The sequence below is a fragment of the Coffea arabica genome, chromosome 5e, assembly GCF_036785885.1.
Source record: "Coffea arabica cultivar ET-39 chromosome 5e, Coffea Arabica ET-39 HiFi, whole genome shotgun sequence".
NCBI classification, from domain to species: domain Eukaryota; kingdom Viridiplantae; phylum Streptophyta; class Magnoliopsida; order Gentianales; family Rubiaceae; genus Coffea; species Coffea arabica.
Window position 1 is genome coordinate 44863377 of NC_092318.1, and position 16001 is coordinate 44879377.

Genomic DNA, 16001 nt, shown 5'->3' on the forward strand with positions numbered 1-16001 from the left:
GGTGGTCCAACTGAGCCGGGGGAAACCTGATGGGGATTGAACCACCATCTGACCAGACGGGTGTACCACGCACCCGTATGGATTTAGAACAAATCTCATATTGAGGGACATTGATGGGAGGCAAGATTTGAACCCTTGACCTCTCACCCCACAATTAATGTGGTGGCCAACTCTACTAAAGGAAGTTGGTTAGATGTACAAAATTTAGATGAATCCTTGACCTCCCACCCCACAATTGAGGGAAATTTAGAAGTTCACATGTACAAAATTTTAGCTATTTTAATTTTGATTGTAGGCATGACGGTGTTATGTCCCGATTTTGGCACTTGACAATGCTCCCCCCTTTCCAAATAGAAGTATAACCTGTTTCTCCTTGAATAATCTCCCCAGTGTGCTCCCACAAGGCAAAGGATAACTCAGCCCCTGTCTGTAGTTGACTTTCTAAGCTTAGAGCTTTTCCCAATTGCTGGAAGAGAAGAGTTGTAAACTGTAAAGACTGTTTTCATTATTCCGAGCAATATTCATCGACTTCTTCCATTTCTATATTGAACTTATCATCCTTATTGTCAGATGGCCTCCAGTTGCCTTACTTCCATTTCAGCCGTCTTGAAAGATCTGCAGTTCCTGAAGAACAGCTGCCCAAAATCTCCAGAATGGGTGGAGGAGCTCCTTAGGTTGACAGACCTGGAAGCGCATCTAAGAATATTCAGAACATTTCTTCTGTGCGTGAGAAAATGGGGCGACGATGATGATGCAGTTCTAGGAGCACTGGTAGTTAGGATGAAAGATGCCATTTCCAAGCAGGGACGGCTGATTTTCACCACCTACAATTTTACTGTGGGCTATACATATCGTATCCGCGATTTAGGAGTTGTGCCCAGTGGTTTAAGATCTTTCCACCCAGAAATCAAGGAATGGTACTTGGTTTCTTCCGATTGGTCATCAAGGCAGTCTAGTAATTCCCAGGTAAAGAAAGATGACCTTATGGAAATCATGGGCTCTCTTCGGGAGAATCTAAATGATATTGTTTACTCAATGCATCTGTACAACAGTTTTAGAGAACAGGCTGAAGCCCTTGAAGAGATGCTAACATTCTTGAAAAACTTCATCTGTTTTGTCACACTTCATGGAGTTGAAGATATGCAATTGGGACCTTTATTGAGTCAGGTTGAATTTGTCGCTGTCAATGCAGCATCCCTCTCTTTTGCGTGGTTCTGTAAGGAGTCCATGTCTATCAAGGATGATACCTCGGACCTGCTGCAGAAGATTATTTATGCAGAACCGCAAGTCCATAAGACTTGTGTCCAGGCCCTGATAGCTTCAAAGTTATCACGACAATCATACGCGGAAACAGATGAGCATGTATTGAGAGGCTTCATCAATTCTCTTATATTTTATCTGTGGGAGATAATAAAGACCAGAGCTTGTCTTATGATCTCTCTGAAGGATCAACTTCGACTGCTTTTTGAGGGACTAATATCCTTCAGAACCATTCTCAAGAAGAACCTTAACAAGTTTGATGAAAAAATGAGATATCTAATTAGATTTGTGCTATGTGATGCGGGACTCGTAGCTTTTTCTATTTCTCTCAATGCCGAGAAAGACGGAGTGCTAAAGGACATGGATCTCGTGTCTTACCAAGATTTTCTGGAAAGGCTCAAGCTTATCAAGGCAGCAGTTGCAGAGACACGTCCAGAAACATCATCATCCAACTTTCCTAGGACCAATGAGTTGGGCTTTATTGCTTTTCTTCAAAAATATATGATGGAACTGACTAGTTCTGAGGCTGGTTCTGTTGCTCTTGTAAACTATCCAATTCAAACAATACAGGAAGAACTTATCTTCTTACACCCTTTCTTGGAGAAAATTGTGGAATTGCGCAATGAAGATGAGGAGCTCCAAGCATTTTGGGACCGTGTTGTAGAGGTGGCATACAAGGCAGAGTTTCTTATCGACTCCTTACTAGTTGGAGATGTTCTTGATTCTTCTTCCATATCATTTGATTCTATTGTAGAAGAACTTAAGATCATCAAAGCTGTGGCCATGAAGATTTTTGAGAGCAATAGACTTGATCTCAAAGTTAAGGAGGTTACGAAGTCACTAAATCACATGCCACCACAGTCAAGCAAGCCAATAATCAGTGATGTGGTGGTGGGATTGGAGGATGAGGCAACCTCAATAATCAATCGACTCACAAGAGGATCATCCCAACTGCAAATAATTCCTATTGTAGGTATGCCAGGACTTGGTAAGACTACATTAGCCAAAAAAGTTTACAATGATTCTTCAGTTATGTCGCATTTTTATGCACGTGCTTGGTGTACTGTCTCTCAAACGTATTACAAGAAAAATCTGTTGCTTCAAATTTTGACTTCTATTCATACCAAGCTTCATGACAAATTTGTTGAGATGTCTGAAGAAGATTTGGCTGCAGAAGTCAGAAGAGGTTTGCTAAGGACAAAATATCTCATTGTTTTGGATGATATATGGGACACTGAAGCATGGAACGCATTGGAAGCATCATTTCCTGATAACCGAAATGGAAGTAGAGTGATCATGACAAGTCGAAATCGTGATCTTGCTGCTCCGAGAGGTGAACTTGATGAAGGACCTCATTTCCTTCGTCCACTCACTCCTGATGAGAGTTGGGATTTGCTAAGTAAAAGGTTATTTCCTGGAAAAGACTTGCCTCCTCCAGAATTATGCGAACTCCGAATGCAAATCGTGGAAATGTGTCAAGGACTACCACTTACCATCGTCATTCTTGCTGGAATTCTAGCAAATGAGGACCAATATAGTTGGAAAAAGGTAGTGGAAGGTTTAAACTCGAGCATGCTCTCTAGTACAGAACAATGCACTGCTGCATTAGAGTTGAGTTACAACAATTTACCAGATTATTTGAAGCCATGCTTTCTATACTTTGGAGCGTTTCCTGAAGATCATGAACACGCTACAGAGAGGTTGAATTGGTTATGGGTGGCTGAAGGATTTGCACAAAAAACTCAGTTCAAGAGCGCAGAGGATGTGGCAAATGATCACATGATGGCTCTTATTAACAGAAGTTTAGTCATGGTTTCCAAACAAAGATCCATTGGTGGAGTCAAAACCTGCCGTGTTCACGATTTGCTTTATGAGTTTTGTGTAAGAAAAGGCAGACAGGAAAATTTTGTGCAGCTGGTGAGCGGGTATGATGAACTATATACTATCAGTGTGCCACACAATCTACGCCGCTTATGCATCAACTCTAATCCAGGACACTTTTGCAAGTCCAGGTTATTTGCTCCCACCATCCGTTCTCTACTATTCTTCAATAATCATGAAAGCTACCAACCTACTGTTACTGACATACCATTCCTTGTTGCCATCAAACTTGTAAAAGTGTTAGATTTGAGCCAATTAAATCTAGGTTCTACTTTTCCTAGAGAACTGGAATTACTTGTTCACTTGAGGTACCTGGCAGTTGTTGGAGATCTGGAGTCAATTGCATCATCAATGTCCAATCTCTTGAATCTGGAAACTTTAATTCTGGAAACGTTTGATAGCGCTGTCTCACTACCAGATACTATATGGAATCTTAAGAAACTGAGGCACTTGGTATTAAAAGGCGACTGCCTAGATGAATATTGTGAGCTTCAGTTGCCCACCTACAATCTTGAGAATGCTGAACATTTGTGTGATTTGAATACGTTGTCCAGAGTAATGCTTCCTTCTTGGGATACCATTGACAAGATGTTTAGAAAATTTCCCAATATCCACAAGCTCAAATGCAGTTTCTACGAGGCTAATGATTCTAGGGATTCAGCTGACAAGGTTCTAGCGCTTGACTTCTTAAGTGGACTAGAATCACTCACTCTCAAGTTCATTAACCATACAGGTGTTCAATGCCAGTTTGAGTTTCAATTTCCTTTGACAATTAGAAAATTGACTCTATCCGGCTTTCTCTTCCCTTGGAGCAAAATATCAGAAATTCAAAATCTACCCAATCTTCCAGTTCTCAAATTACTCGATGGGGCCTTTCAGGGAAAAATATGGAACATGGAAGAAGAAGAGGGGTTCCCTAAAGTTAGTTTCTTGAAAATTGCTTCCCTGGATATTGTCAATTGGACAGCCTCCGAGTACATGGACTGTTTTCCTAGTCTAAGGAAATTAGTATTGGAAGATTGTCAGTTTTTGGAGGAGATCCCTTCTGGTTTGGGGAGCTCAACTCTTGAAACAATTGAGGCCTCTGATTGTCCCTTCTCTGCAAGTTTCATACAGCCACTTCAGGAGGAGCAAATGGACATGGGAAACACTGATCTGAAGATCCACATTTCATCCTCTAAAATGAATTACTGATCTTCTCAAGCATGTCTAGTTTGGGCAGCCAATTTACTCATTTTACATGTTGTTTTTCTTTTAAATCCATTGCTTTTGTACTACTGGTGGTTTTGTTGCATCGGTCTAGCATCAAGATTATTCATGCCATTTCAATATTCTCTATTCTGTCTCAAGTCAGTGTTGGTAGGATCACTTCCCAGTTTTTATGTTGTTCTAAAGATTTAGATCAATGAAGCTGCTGGATTTTTTTCCTCTCAAACTTTAGTTATGATTCCAAAAATGTTTCACAACTTATTTGAGTTAATACTGCTCAGATGCACTATAAATACGATTTTTTCATCCAATTAGAAATTTTGTTCCAATAAGCAATTGATCCATTAACCATAGTAAGAACTAATATTATACTCGTTTAGTATAATTTCGCTAGTATAACTTGTACAATTTTCAAATACTCTAAAGATTGGTTGTATTTGTCTACAAAAATACAAAAGATATAATGAACTTTGCTTGGAGTATTCTTCAACGTTAATATTTCAATCGATGATAAAATTTGAAGACTTTTATTAAGATAAATATGTATTTTAGTAGTAATGTATACTGTATAGAACAACAAAGACTTGTATCATACCCTTTTTCCATATATGTAAATATAAGATAAAAAAAAAGTTATCAAATTATAATTAATTGTAATATTTCATACTTGCAAAAATGTTAAAAAATCAAAGGTTATTATAGCATAACATCTAAAAACCATAATAACTTTTGTCTTTTTTGTATTTTTATTGGGTGTTTTAGTGTATTTTTTGACATGTTTCTGTAGTTGATGTAGTAGGAAAAAAAAGTATTGTTTTTCAAAACATGGCACAAGATCATTTGCCAAACACACCCTAATGTTTAAAATTTTTAATGGTCACACCACAATTTTCTTACTGTAAAATTTGGCAATGCAGAACAAGCCAATCACCACTCGCTTCTGAGCACTCATCATTATGTAATTTTATTATCCTTAGGGAGCAGTGAAAAATACTAGCGTCATTGTCACCTAAGAATTTGCCCCAAACCAATGCCAATATGTTACTCATAATTTCTCGCTTGTGCAACTTGGAAATATTCATATGGAAAAAATACAATTTTAGTCTCCAATATTTAGTACCTATGCAATTTTAATCCTTAAAGTTTTAATGAAAACAAATTTAGTCCCATATTTAGCACCTACACAGCTTTAATCCCTAAAGTTTCGGCAAGGAAAATTTTGGTCCCCCAATGTCTTGATTTTAAAGTAGATTCTAAACAAGTGAAAATATGTTTGCAATTATTGATAAAATCTAGTCATGTGTCCATTTATTGAATTTAATAATAAAAAAGTAAAATAGCGGCTAAATCCGAACGACAAACTTAAGGACTAGTAACTCACGTGTTAACACGTGAGTAACTAATTAATCAATAAAAAAAATTAGTTAAGCTAAATAATTGAAACCAGTTGGATCACTCAGTTCATCGATCCAAAACTCATTTTCTAATTTAAACCCAATGACCCCAAGCCAAAGACCTTAACGCTCAATTTTTGCATTTAGTTTAACAAACCTTTTTTTTCTACTTTCCTAATTAATTAGTGACTCACGTGTCATGATGTGAATTATTCTTATTGTGTTAAAATTGACCGTTGTTTTGCGTCTTCTTCTATAAAATCAATTTAATGAATTTGATTCTGTTTATAATTGACAAAAATCCTTCAATTGTCCTAATTTTGTTTCAAATTTAGGTTGAGTAGTAAGGTGAGAGGAATTATAAGTAGGAGATCCTGAATTCAATACCTCCCGCTTACAAGAAAGAAAAAAAAGAAAAGAGTTTCAAATTGAAAACCCGAGTACTGGATATGTTTTTACGGAAACTGTACGGAATCAATTTTTTGTTTTAATCAAAACTTTAGGACTAAAGTTTCAGAAGTGTCAAATTTTAGAAATCAAAACTATATTTATCCCTTTCCATATTTAACGTAAGCTACCGCTAGGTAAGACCGCAAGAGGCTGGTGTGATTTCAAGTCAACTGCATTGGGCTTTTCATGGTCGAAATGAGGCCTAATAGATTTTGCCTCATTCAGCCCGTTGATTTGAGTTCAAATCAGCAGCATAGAAGACTCTCTGGCCCTTGAATCAAATCAAGTCAACGGTCTACCTGGCCTCATTTGGTCTGCCCATATTGTATATTGATCAAAATAATAATCATAAAGATCTAGCTAGCTTTCATATATATATTTTTTTAAATTACTGAGCCCGAGAGGGATGGAAAAGGGTGATCGAGAGAGATAAGTTTTCATACTGGCTTGCCCTTGTGGGGTTTGCCATCCCACATCGGTTCTGGGGGGGTTTGGGTTTGGTTTATAAGTCCCTGGGAGGACCTCAAGAGTTGCCGGCTTTTGAGGTTTCTTCTGGGATTAGGTTTATAAAAGCCGAATTTCTAGACTTCAGTTTAGAAAAGGTCAAGAGAGAGATAAGTTTTCATGGAAATTTACACGTAAACTAATTGAATCACACAATTGAAAGCAGATGCAAAGTCTCTTTCTTCAAGTCAGATTGGTTGCTTACATCAATAAAAATTTTGCCATGTTGTAATATAATAATTTCTCATCACTGATTGGTAACCTTCAAATTGGAAATTAAAATTTTCCAGTCGCATTCAGCAAGTTGTCGGGAATAGAACTACTAAATTGATCGAATGGCCAATGGAGAACTCTTAGAGTTTTCCCATTATTCAGGTTCAAGATTTAGAATTTTGGAAATGACTCTTAAAAAGTCTCCTTGTTGTCAGGTTTGCAGTTAGAATCATAGCTGGGGATAGAAATGATACGAAGGAGGGTAGGAGCTAAAAAAGAAAAAAAAAAAGTTATCGGGGATGGGATCAAAAATAAATAAATCCCTAAAAAGAAATAAATAAATAAATAAAAGAAAAGGAAAACTACATCAGTGAGGCTACATGTACATATGTACAGGTTGATTACTAAACCCGAAGGCAAGTTCATTGACTTTGGATAAAATAATGTCAGTGCAGAGCCCAATAATTCAGAAGCTCTCCATTTCTTCTATGATGGCAAAATTAAATAACTACGTCCAGCTAAGAACAGGATAAAGAAAAATCTAATAACTATATGTTCGCCAAGCATCCATAACCAACATGGTTGGAAGCTATCAATGAACCTGCAATCTTACTTCCAAACTCGAGAGTTTTCCTAGTTTCCAGTAGTGACTATATAGGCACTACTAATTTCTTGAGTAACTTTGATTTCTCTCTCTCTCTCTCTGCTCTCTTTTAAAAAATATAGGAGTTATTTCAATCCATCTCTAAATTGGATTGACTTTTGGTTCCCTTATCAATCTTCCTTTCACCAGATGGCCTCCAGTAGTCTTACATGCATTTCTTCCATCTTGGATGATATGCAGTTGCTGGAGAACAAATGTCCAGACTATACAGATCATGATTTCGCAAGCCTGAAAGGGGGGCTAAGAATTTTGAGACCATTCCTCATGAGTGCGAGAAAGTGGGGCAACAATGATGACGAAAATCTAGCAGCTCTTCTATTAGGCACTGAAGCTGCCATTTCCAAAACTGGAGAGAAGATCCATTCATTTTGTCTTCGTTTGGAACTGGAAGGTCGAGTTTCTGCCAACGATCTGCGGACTCTGGTCTTTGATTGTATGGCAGACTTTCCTTCCGATGAAGATATAAAGGGGTGGTACTTCGTTTTCTCATATCGCTCGTTAAAGCAGTCTAGTAACAATTCACTGATGAAAACAGAAGACCTTATCGAATTCATGGATTATCTTCTGGAGAGTTTTAGGGACGATCATTATGATATAGGTGTTCTGTTTGAAGCTGTAGAAGGACCAACCGAAGGCCTTGAAGAGAAGCTGGCGTTCTTGAAGAACTTCATCAGTTTCGTTGCACTGCACGGGATTAAAGATGAGCAATTGGGACCTTTATTGGCTCACACTGAACTTATCGCTGTCAATGCAGCATGCCTCAGTTACTGGTCGTGCTTTGGCGCAGATGATGAACTGTACTTATCAATTAGGGATGCTACGATGGAAGGGCTGCAGAAGATCATTCCTGTGGAATCCCATGTCCATGAGACCTGTGTCCAGGCTCTGATTGCTTCAAAGTTATCAGCACGATCATATGTGGAAGCAGATGAGCAGATATTGCGGGAGATCATTGATTCTCTCCTATGTAATATTTGGTGGATGCTCAAGTCTGGTACTTGTCGTATGATCTCTATTAAGGATCAACTGCAAATGCTTTGTGATGGACTAAGATCTCTAAGAACCATTTTGAAGGAGAAGGAGAAGCCCAACAAGTTTAATGAGAAAATGAGAGATCTTACTGGACTCGTGATCTGCGATGCGGGACTTGTTTTTTTAACTCTTTCTCTGAATGCAATCAATGATGGATGGGTCAAGGAAATGGATCTTGTGCCTTTAGATCTGCTGGAAAGGATTAAGCTCATAAAGGCAACAATTGCAGAGGAATGTCCAGGAACATCACCATTCAACTTTCCCAAAACTAATGAGTTGGGCTTTGTTGATTCTCTTCTAAAGTATATGATGGATCTGAAAAGTCCTGAGGCTGGCACAGCTGCTCTTGTAAATCATAGAGTTCAAACAGTCCAGGAAGAGCTTGCCTTCTTTCCCTCTTTCTTGGGGAAAATTGTGGATTTGTGCAATGAAGATGAGGAGCTCCAATCACTTTGGGATCGCGTGGTGTACTTGGCATACAGGGTGGAGTTTCTCGTGGATTCCTTACTAGTTGGGGATATTGTAGATTCTTCTTCAATTTCATTTGATTCCATTGTAGAAGAAATTAAGATCATCAAATCTGAGGCCTTGAAGATTTCTGATAGCAAAAGACTTGATGTCAAGGTTAAGGAAGTTACCAAGACACTCAATCACCAGCCGTCACCGGTATTTAAGCCAACAATCAATGACTTGGTGGTAGGAATCGAGGATGAGGCGGCATCTATAATCAATCGACTCAGAAGAGGATCAAACCAGGTGCAAATTGTTCCAATTGTAGGTATGCCAGGACTTGGTAAGACCACTTTGGCTAAAAAGGTTTACAATGATTCGAATGTGATGTCTCATTTTCACGTGCGTGCTTGGTGTACTGTTTCCCAAGATTATCACAACAAACATATGTTGCTTCAAATTTTGACTTCTCTAGATTCCAAGCTTCCTGACAAATATTTTGAGATGAGCGAAGAAGATCTGGCATTAGAAGTCAAAAAACGGTTGCAGAAGAATAGATACCTCATTATTTTGGATGATATATGGGAGACTGAAGCATGGAACGGATTGCAAGCCACATTCCCTGATAATGGAGATGGAAGTAGAGTTATCTTCACAAGTCGATATCATGATATTGCTCCACAAGATAAACTTGACAAAGAACCTCACCGTCTTCGTCCACTCACTCATGATGAGAGTTGGGATTTGCTGACAAAAGAGTTATTTCCTGGAAATTTGCCACCTCCAGAATTATGTGAACTTCAAATGCAGATCGTGGAAATTTGTCAAGGGCTACCACTTACAATTATCATTCTTGCTGGAATTCTTAAAAATGTGGACAGACAAGGTTGGAAAGAAGTTGTAGAAAGTTTAAGTTCGAGCGTTGTTTCTAGTACAGAGCAATGCACTGCTACACTAGAGCTGAGTTACAACAACTTAGCAGATAATTTGAAGCCATGCTTCCTGTACTTTGGAGCATTTCCAGAGGACCATGAACACAATCTTGATAAGTTGATTTGGTTATGGGTCGCTGAAGGATTTGCCCAGAAAAGTCAGTTCAAGAGTGCAGAGGATGTGGCAGATGATTACATCATGGATCTAATAAGCAGAAGCTTAATCACGGTTTCTAAAAGAAGATCCACTGGTGGGATCAAAACTTGTAGTATTCACGACCTGTTACATGAGTTTTGTGTGAGAAGAGCCAGAGAAGAAAAATTTTTTCAGCGGGTAAGTGGGTATGATGAACTGCAGGCATTCAGTATGCAACACAACCTACGCCGCCTATGCATTCACTCTGAGCCAGAACACTTTTGCAAGTCCAGATTATTTGCTCCCACCATTCGTTCTCTGCTATTCTTCAGTCATGATGAAAGGTACAAAAAAAAGATGTTCCATCTATCATTGATTTTTGGCATCTTTAAACTTGTTAGAGTGTTAGATTTGAGCCACATAAGTCTAGGTTCTACTTTACCAAGAGAACTAGAATTCCTTGTTCAGCTGAGCTATCTGGCAGTTCTAGGCACCATGAAGTCCATTCCATCATCCATAGCCAATCTAACAAACTTGGAAACTTTCATTGTGGGAACATTTTCTCGTATTGTTTCGCTGCCAGATACCATATGGAATATGAAGAAACTACGGCATTTGCACATTAGGAGAAGGTATAGATATTATTCTACTTTTCGGTTGCCCACCAACAATCTTGACGATGCTGCAGAGTTATGCAATTTGGTTACCTTCTCTGACGCAATTCTTTCTTCATGGGAGAACGTGGACAAGATATTGAGAAAGCTTCCCAATATTCGCAAGCTGAAATGCAGCATCGAACTCCTTGAATCTGATTATCCTGCTTCGGGTGCATCCGACAAGATTCTAGTACTTGATTTTCTAAGTCAACTAGAATCACTCACTTTGAAGGCGAAAGGTTATGTTCAATGCCAGTTTGAGTTTCAATTCTCTTCCACCATTAAAAAGTTGACTCTGTCGCGCTTTTACTTCCCTTGGAGCAAAATATCAGCAATCGAAAATCTACCTAATCTTGAGGTTCTCAAATTACTTCGCGGAGCATTTGAGGGGGAAGAATGGAACATGGAAGAAGAGGGGTTCCCTAAAGTTAGTTTCTTGAAATTAGCTTCCCTGGATATTGTCAAGTGGACCGCCTTTGAGTGCGAGGAATGTTTTCCAAGTCTAAGGAAATTAATTTTGGAAGACTGTCACTATTTGGAGGAGATCCCTCCCTGTTTGGGGAATTCAAGTCTTGAAATAATTGAGGTGTCTGATTGTCCCTACTCTGCAAGTTTTATAAAGCCACTTAAGGAGGAACAAATGGACTTGGGAAATACTCATCTGAAGATCTGCATTTCATCCAGAGAAATGGACGACTAATGTGCTCAAGTATGTTTAGTTTGGGCAGCCAATTCACTCATTTTACTTTTCTCAATATTTTTTTTTTTACTTTTTTACTGTAACTGGTTGTGTTGCATCAGTCTAACATCAAGATCAAGTTATTCATGTTGTTTTAATGTTCTTTGTCTTGTGTCAAACTGTGGGGTGAGATCATTTCCCTGGATATTTGTTGTTTTTAAAGATTCAAATGAATGAAGCAGTTGTTTTTGCGTTTGTCAATTTTAGTTATGCTTCCAGAAAATGTTGCACATTTTCTTTTGGTTTGGTGGGTTATGGTGCACTTTACCCTTTCTTTAAATTAATACCAATTAGCCGCGATATAACTACAAATTTAGTCAATCTTTTCATACCATTAGTAATTTGTTGCAAAAAGAATGAATGTGATCAACTAATCTAAGTTAGGGTTGAAAGACAAACCAAATTACTTACTACTCAAATTGGGTTCAACTAGGTAAAAACTTATTCGACTTTGGTTCCGCAACTAATCAAAATAAATTTGAACAATGTTTTATGTTTGATAATTGTTTAAACTCGGTTCAAATTCGGTTTGATTAGTATAAAATTAAAATTTATAAACAAAAAATTTCAAGCCACTTGAGCTCAACTCAATAAATGCTCTTTTGAGTTTCATTCGACAAGTAAGTAAATCAAGTTTGAACATGATTTTGAACTCGATAAAATAGTCAAACAAACTTGAACAGTACAATATAATCCTTGATTAAAATTCATTGACATCCCAAATCTGAATATTATCATTTATACAGCTCCTTTTCATTGTCTTTTTGTACAATTTCTTAGTCTAATTGTTCAAGTTCTAATCTTCCCAACTCCTACCCGTGGTTCAACAATATAACCAGCGATCTCAAATCTGTTTGGTTTAGCGTTCCTGCCGTCCAACGCGAGCACAATAATAAGAATTGATTAATTATCAAATGCACCCTTAGAATCTCAAGAAGGTACTAAATGCCTTAAAAATACTCTTGCTCGAGCAACTTGCATTTCTAGACTAGAATTATTAGGATTACCAAGATTCTAACCAGGATTAACAATTTTTTCAGACTAGGATTATCAGACTAATTCATCTGAAAGATGGATCAAAACCGCGTTGTCACTGATAGGTTCCCATTGCTCACTTAATGATTTCATTATAGTAATTAATGAAACAACAAAACCCTCGCCAGCTAGATGCATCATGATACACTAACAACAGTATAATACAGGGTACTACTCCTCGGTTCAATGGAATTCAACTATTCTATTAACCATCATAAGATAAAGGCCTGACTGCAGGTCAAGAATTTTAATAGCTTTATCTACAGTAAAATCCAAAGAGTGTGTACATAGCATATGGTGGAAGTCACTCCCTTAAACCCTCCTTGATCCAATTGAGCCGTAAGAGTAACGGTACATACATTTCGTTTAGAGGTAGGATCGAACATTTCAATTTTAGACTTAACAAGGTATGTGTTTGATATGCACATAATTCCATGAATTGACCAAATTACCCTTCTCTTGCTATTTGAAATCTTTTAAAGTTTTGAACAAACATTTAGCAAATAAAATAGTTAACATGAACTCTGGATAATTAAACATTCATAACACTTTAAAACTACAAAAAAATAAAGTACAATGTACTTAACAATTATGTTTTTCGATACATTGGTATTTGTAATTAATATATAAAACACAATAGACATATGCTAATATATATATTGAAATAAAATTCAATTATGATAATAAACAAAAAGTAGCACAAAATAGAATTTTGGCATTATGGGGAATAACTAGATTGTTTTAGAAGATTTTTCATCAAGAGTAAGGTCATGTTTGATAACTTAATTCAGCACTTCAATTTAATAGATTCAAATCTTAATATGTTTAGACACGTTTGATAACAAAAAATTGAACATCCGAATTAATTAAGTGGCACTGAATTTTTTAGGCAAAATTTGCTCTGAAAAATAAGTGATAAGCTAGTCACTTATCACTGAATGTGATATATACTCAAATATATTTAATTTAATATTTAACAATTTAATAGTTTAATGAATTCAGATATCAAACTTTAGATTTCAATTTTTAGACTTTAGTTTTATCAAACACGCCTTAAGTAAATAAAATTTTGATAATGAAGAATGTGTAGGGTAATTTGGTCATTTGACAAAACCATACGTGTATGACTGATTTCAGCCAAAGATTGAGCTTTCTGATCCAATTATACCTGATTGCAAAAATTGTAATAACACTAAACCATATATGGTACACATGATTGATTTTTTCAAGGGTAAGTAACTAAATTTTTTCTTGTTAGGGGCTTGTGTTGTTGTGTAGGTGGTTGTGTGTTCAATTCTTGGTAGGGACACAAATGCTTCCTTTTTACTATATTAATAAATTAGGAATGGCATTGCATCCCTCTTCTGTGTTCGGAATTTTTTTCACAAAATAAAATTTTGATGATTAACTTGTGGGGTAACTAGCGGTCACTTGACCAAACCATGTGTGTTGCACATATATTGATTTCAGCCAAAGATTGAGCTCTTTGATCCAATTGTACTTGATTGTGAAAATTGTAATAACACAAAGAGTGGATCGGTTCAATTAATGTTCAGGGAGGTAATTTAGGAAAATTTACTTTTTAAAGGGGTTTATTGAAATTAACCCTAGGAAAATTTTGAAGGTTTAATATCAAAGTAGATGTTATGATTACTATGGTCTTTTTTTTTTTTTTTTTGGGAAAAAAAGAAAATGTACAATGGTTACCATTGTTTCAGACCATGACTTAGATAGGGACTCAAGGGCGGTATCTGAAATTATCCCTAAAAGTTATACAAGATGTGAATTTAGATTTTAGGAGTGTGGATTTAATATCACCCTTTTTAAAATTTGTTTTCGAGGACCTTACCGGAGGAGACCTCAGCCTGTTGAAGAGCTTCATGAACCTGTCCAATGAAAAGCACTACAAAAAAAGGACAATTTTCCATGGAAATCTGCACGTTAAGCAATAGAATTAAAATTGAAAGCAGATGCAAGGCCTCCTCCTTCAAGTCAGATTGGTTTCTTATATCATTAGAACAATTTGTCATGTCGTAATATAATAATTTTATCTTTCTTTTTGCCTTTATCTATTAGCCAATGATGTCCTTCTTGTTAGTTTACATGTGCCATTTCATCTCTCCAACTTTATAAAATTCGCCCGGAATTGTACGAAAAAACTTGAATCGAAAAAATAAAATTCAAATTCACAATGTAAGACGAACTTTGGTGGTGCTATATTTCGAATGATCACGTCTTCATATTGTGTGATTTCGCAAATATTGTGTGAGTCCTTAGTTTTTCACGAAGGTAGAGAGTTTACCGGTTGCAATAATAACTCTGTGTATGAATATGTGCATAAATACACAAAACTTCAGTTCTAGATGACCTTCACATTGGTGAAACTTTCATGAAAATCTCCATGTCAAAACCACGTTAATTTTTTTTTCATATGTTCAGTAAGTTGTATAAGAGGCTTATTATTTTCTTTTTGTCAGAAAAAGTTCGGGTGGATTTTGATTTCAATTATCATTATGAATCAGAATATGATTTGATTTTAGGACTATAAATCATTGATAGAAGTTCTTATAAATCATTCATCAATACAACTTTTACATAAACAGCCAATTTAACACATGATATTTTGTAAAAAAATAATCCACCCTCGCTAGAGATAAGCCAACTTGCGTTGGCTTCAAGGGGTCAATCAAAAACAAAGAGGTTATGATTTTGAGCAAGTTGTTCAAACTATTTGGACAAAAAGTAGAGAAAAATAAACGAATAAAAAATAGAATCATTGACTTTTTGCATATTCCGAAAGACCAAAACCAACCCCACGGAGTCCATACATTGGTTTGTGAGGCCACATGCTTCATTTTTCAATACAAGCTTTCAATTTTCTCTATGACTTGCTGAGTCTGAGTCTATAAGATCAGTTTTCTATGTCCACCAAAGATTTACCAATAAATTTTTTCATTATATATATATATAAATATATATATATATATATATAAGGAGTATTTTGCGTTAGTGTACACAAATTTTCATCTGCCTCATGGAGGGTAATTCAATAAATAAATTTATCATTATTTAATTGGTCAAGCAAATTGTACAAGTTTCTAATGTATGGGTATGTAGAAAATAACCATTTCACCCTTTATTTAGTGATGCAACATGCTGGGCACGTAGGGATCTAGTGTTTATGGTTAGTTTTTATCGAAAAATTTTGCTCTTAATTTTGTACACTAAACTGTTCCATTTGTGTAAAACAACTATTTTTTTTGGGTTAGAATTTCATAGTAATTAATCATTGAGGAGTTGTTAACGAGCATGGCGATTAGTGAAGGAATTTTGTGTGCTAACCGTTACTAGGGTAAATCTCTGTTTGCTTCAATTTTTGTATAAGCACAATTATGCAAATTTCATTACAACTTTTCATTATGTTTGAGCACAATTTTCTGATCCAA

General features: G+C 36.4%; 2 protein-coding genes across 2 annotated transcripts; both read left to right on the forward strand.

Moving 5' to 3' along the window:
* Positions 1-570: 570 nt before the first annotated feature.
* LOC113687497 (putative late blight resistance protein homolog R1A-3) lies at positions 571-4335 on the forward strand. The gene has a single exon (XM_027205096.1). It carries the CDS (start codon positions 571-573, stop codon positions 4333-4335), a length of 3765 nt encoding a protein of 1254 aa, XP_027060897.1.
* A 3369-nt stretch (positions 4336-7704) lies between these two features.
* On the forward strand, positions 7705-11481 carry LOC113687498 (putative late blight resistance protein homolog R1A-3). Its single transcript, XM_027205097.1, has one exon. It carries the CDS (start codon positions 7705-7707, stop codon positions 11479-11481), a length of 3777 nt encoding a protein of 1258 aa, XP_027060898.1.
* Positions 11482-16001: the final 4520 nt, after the last annotated feature.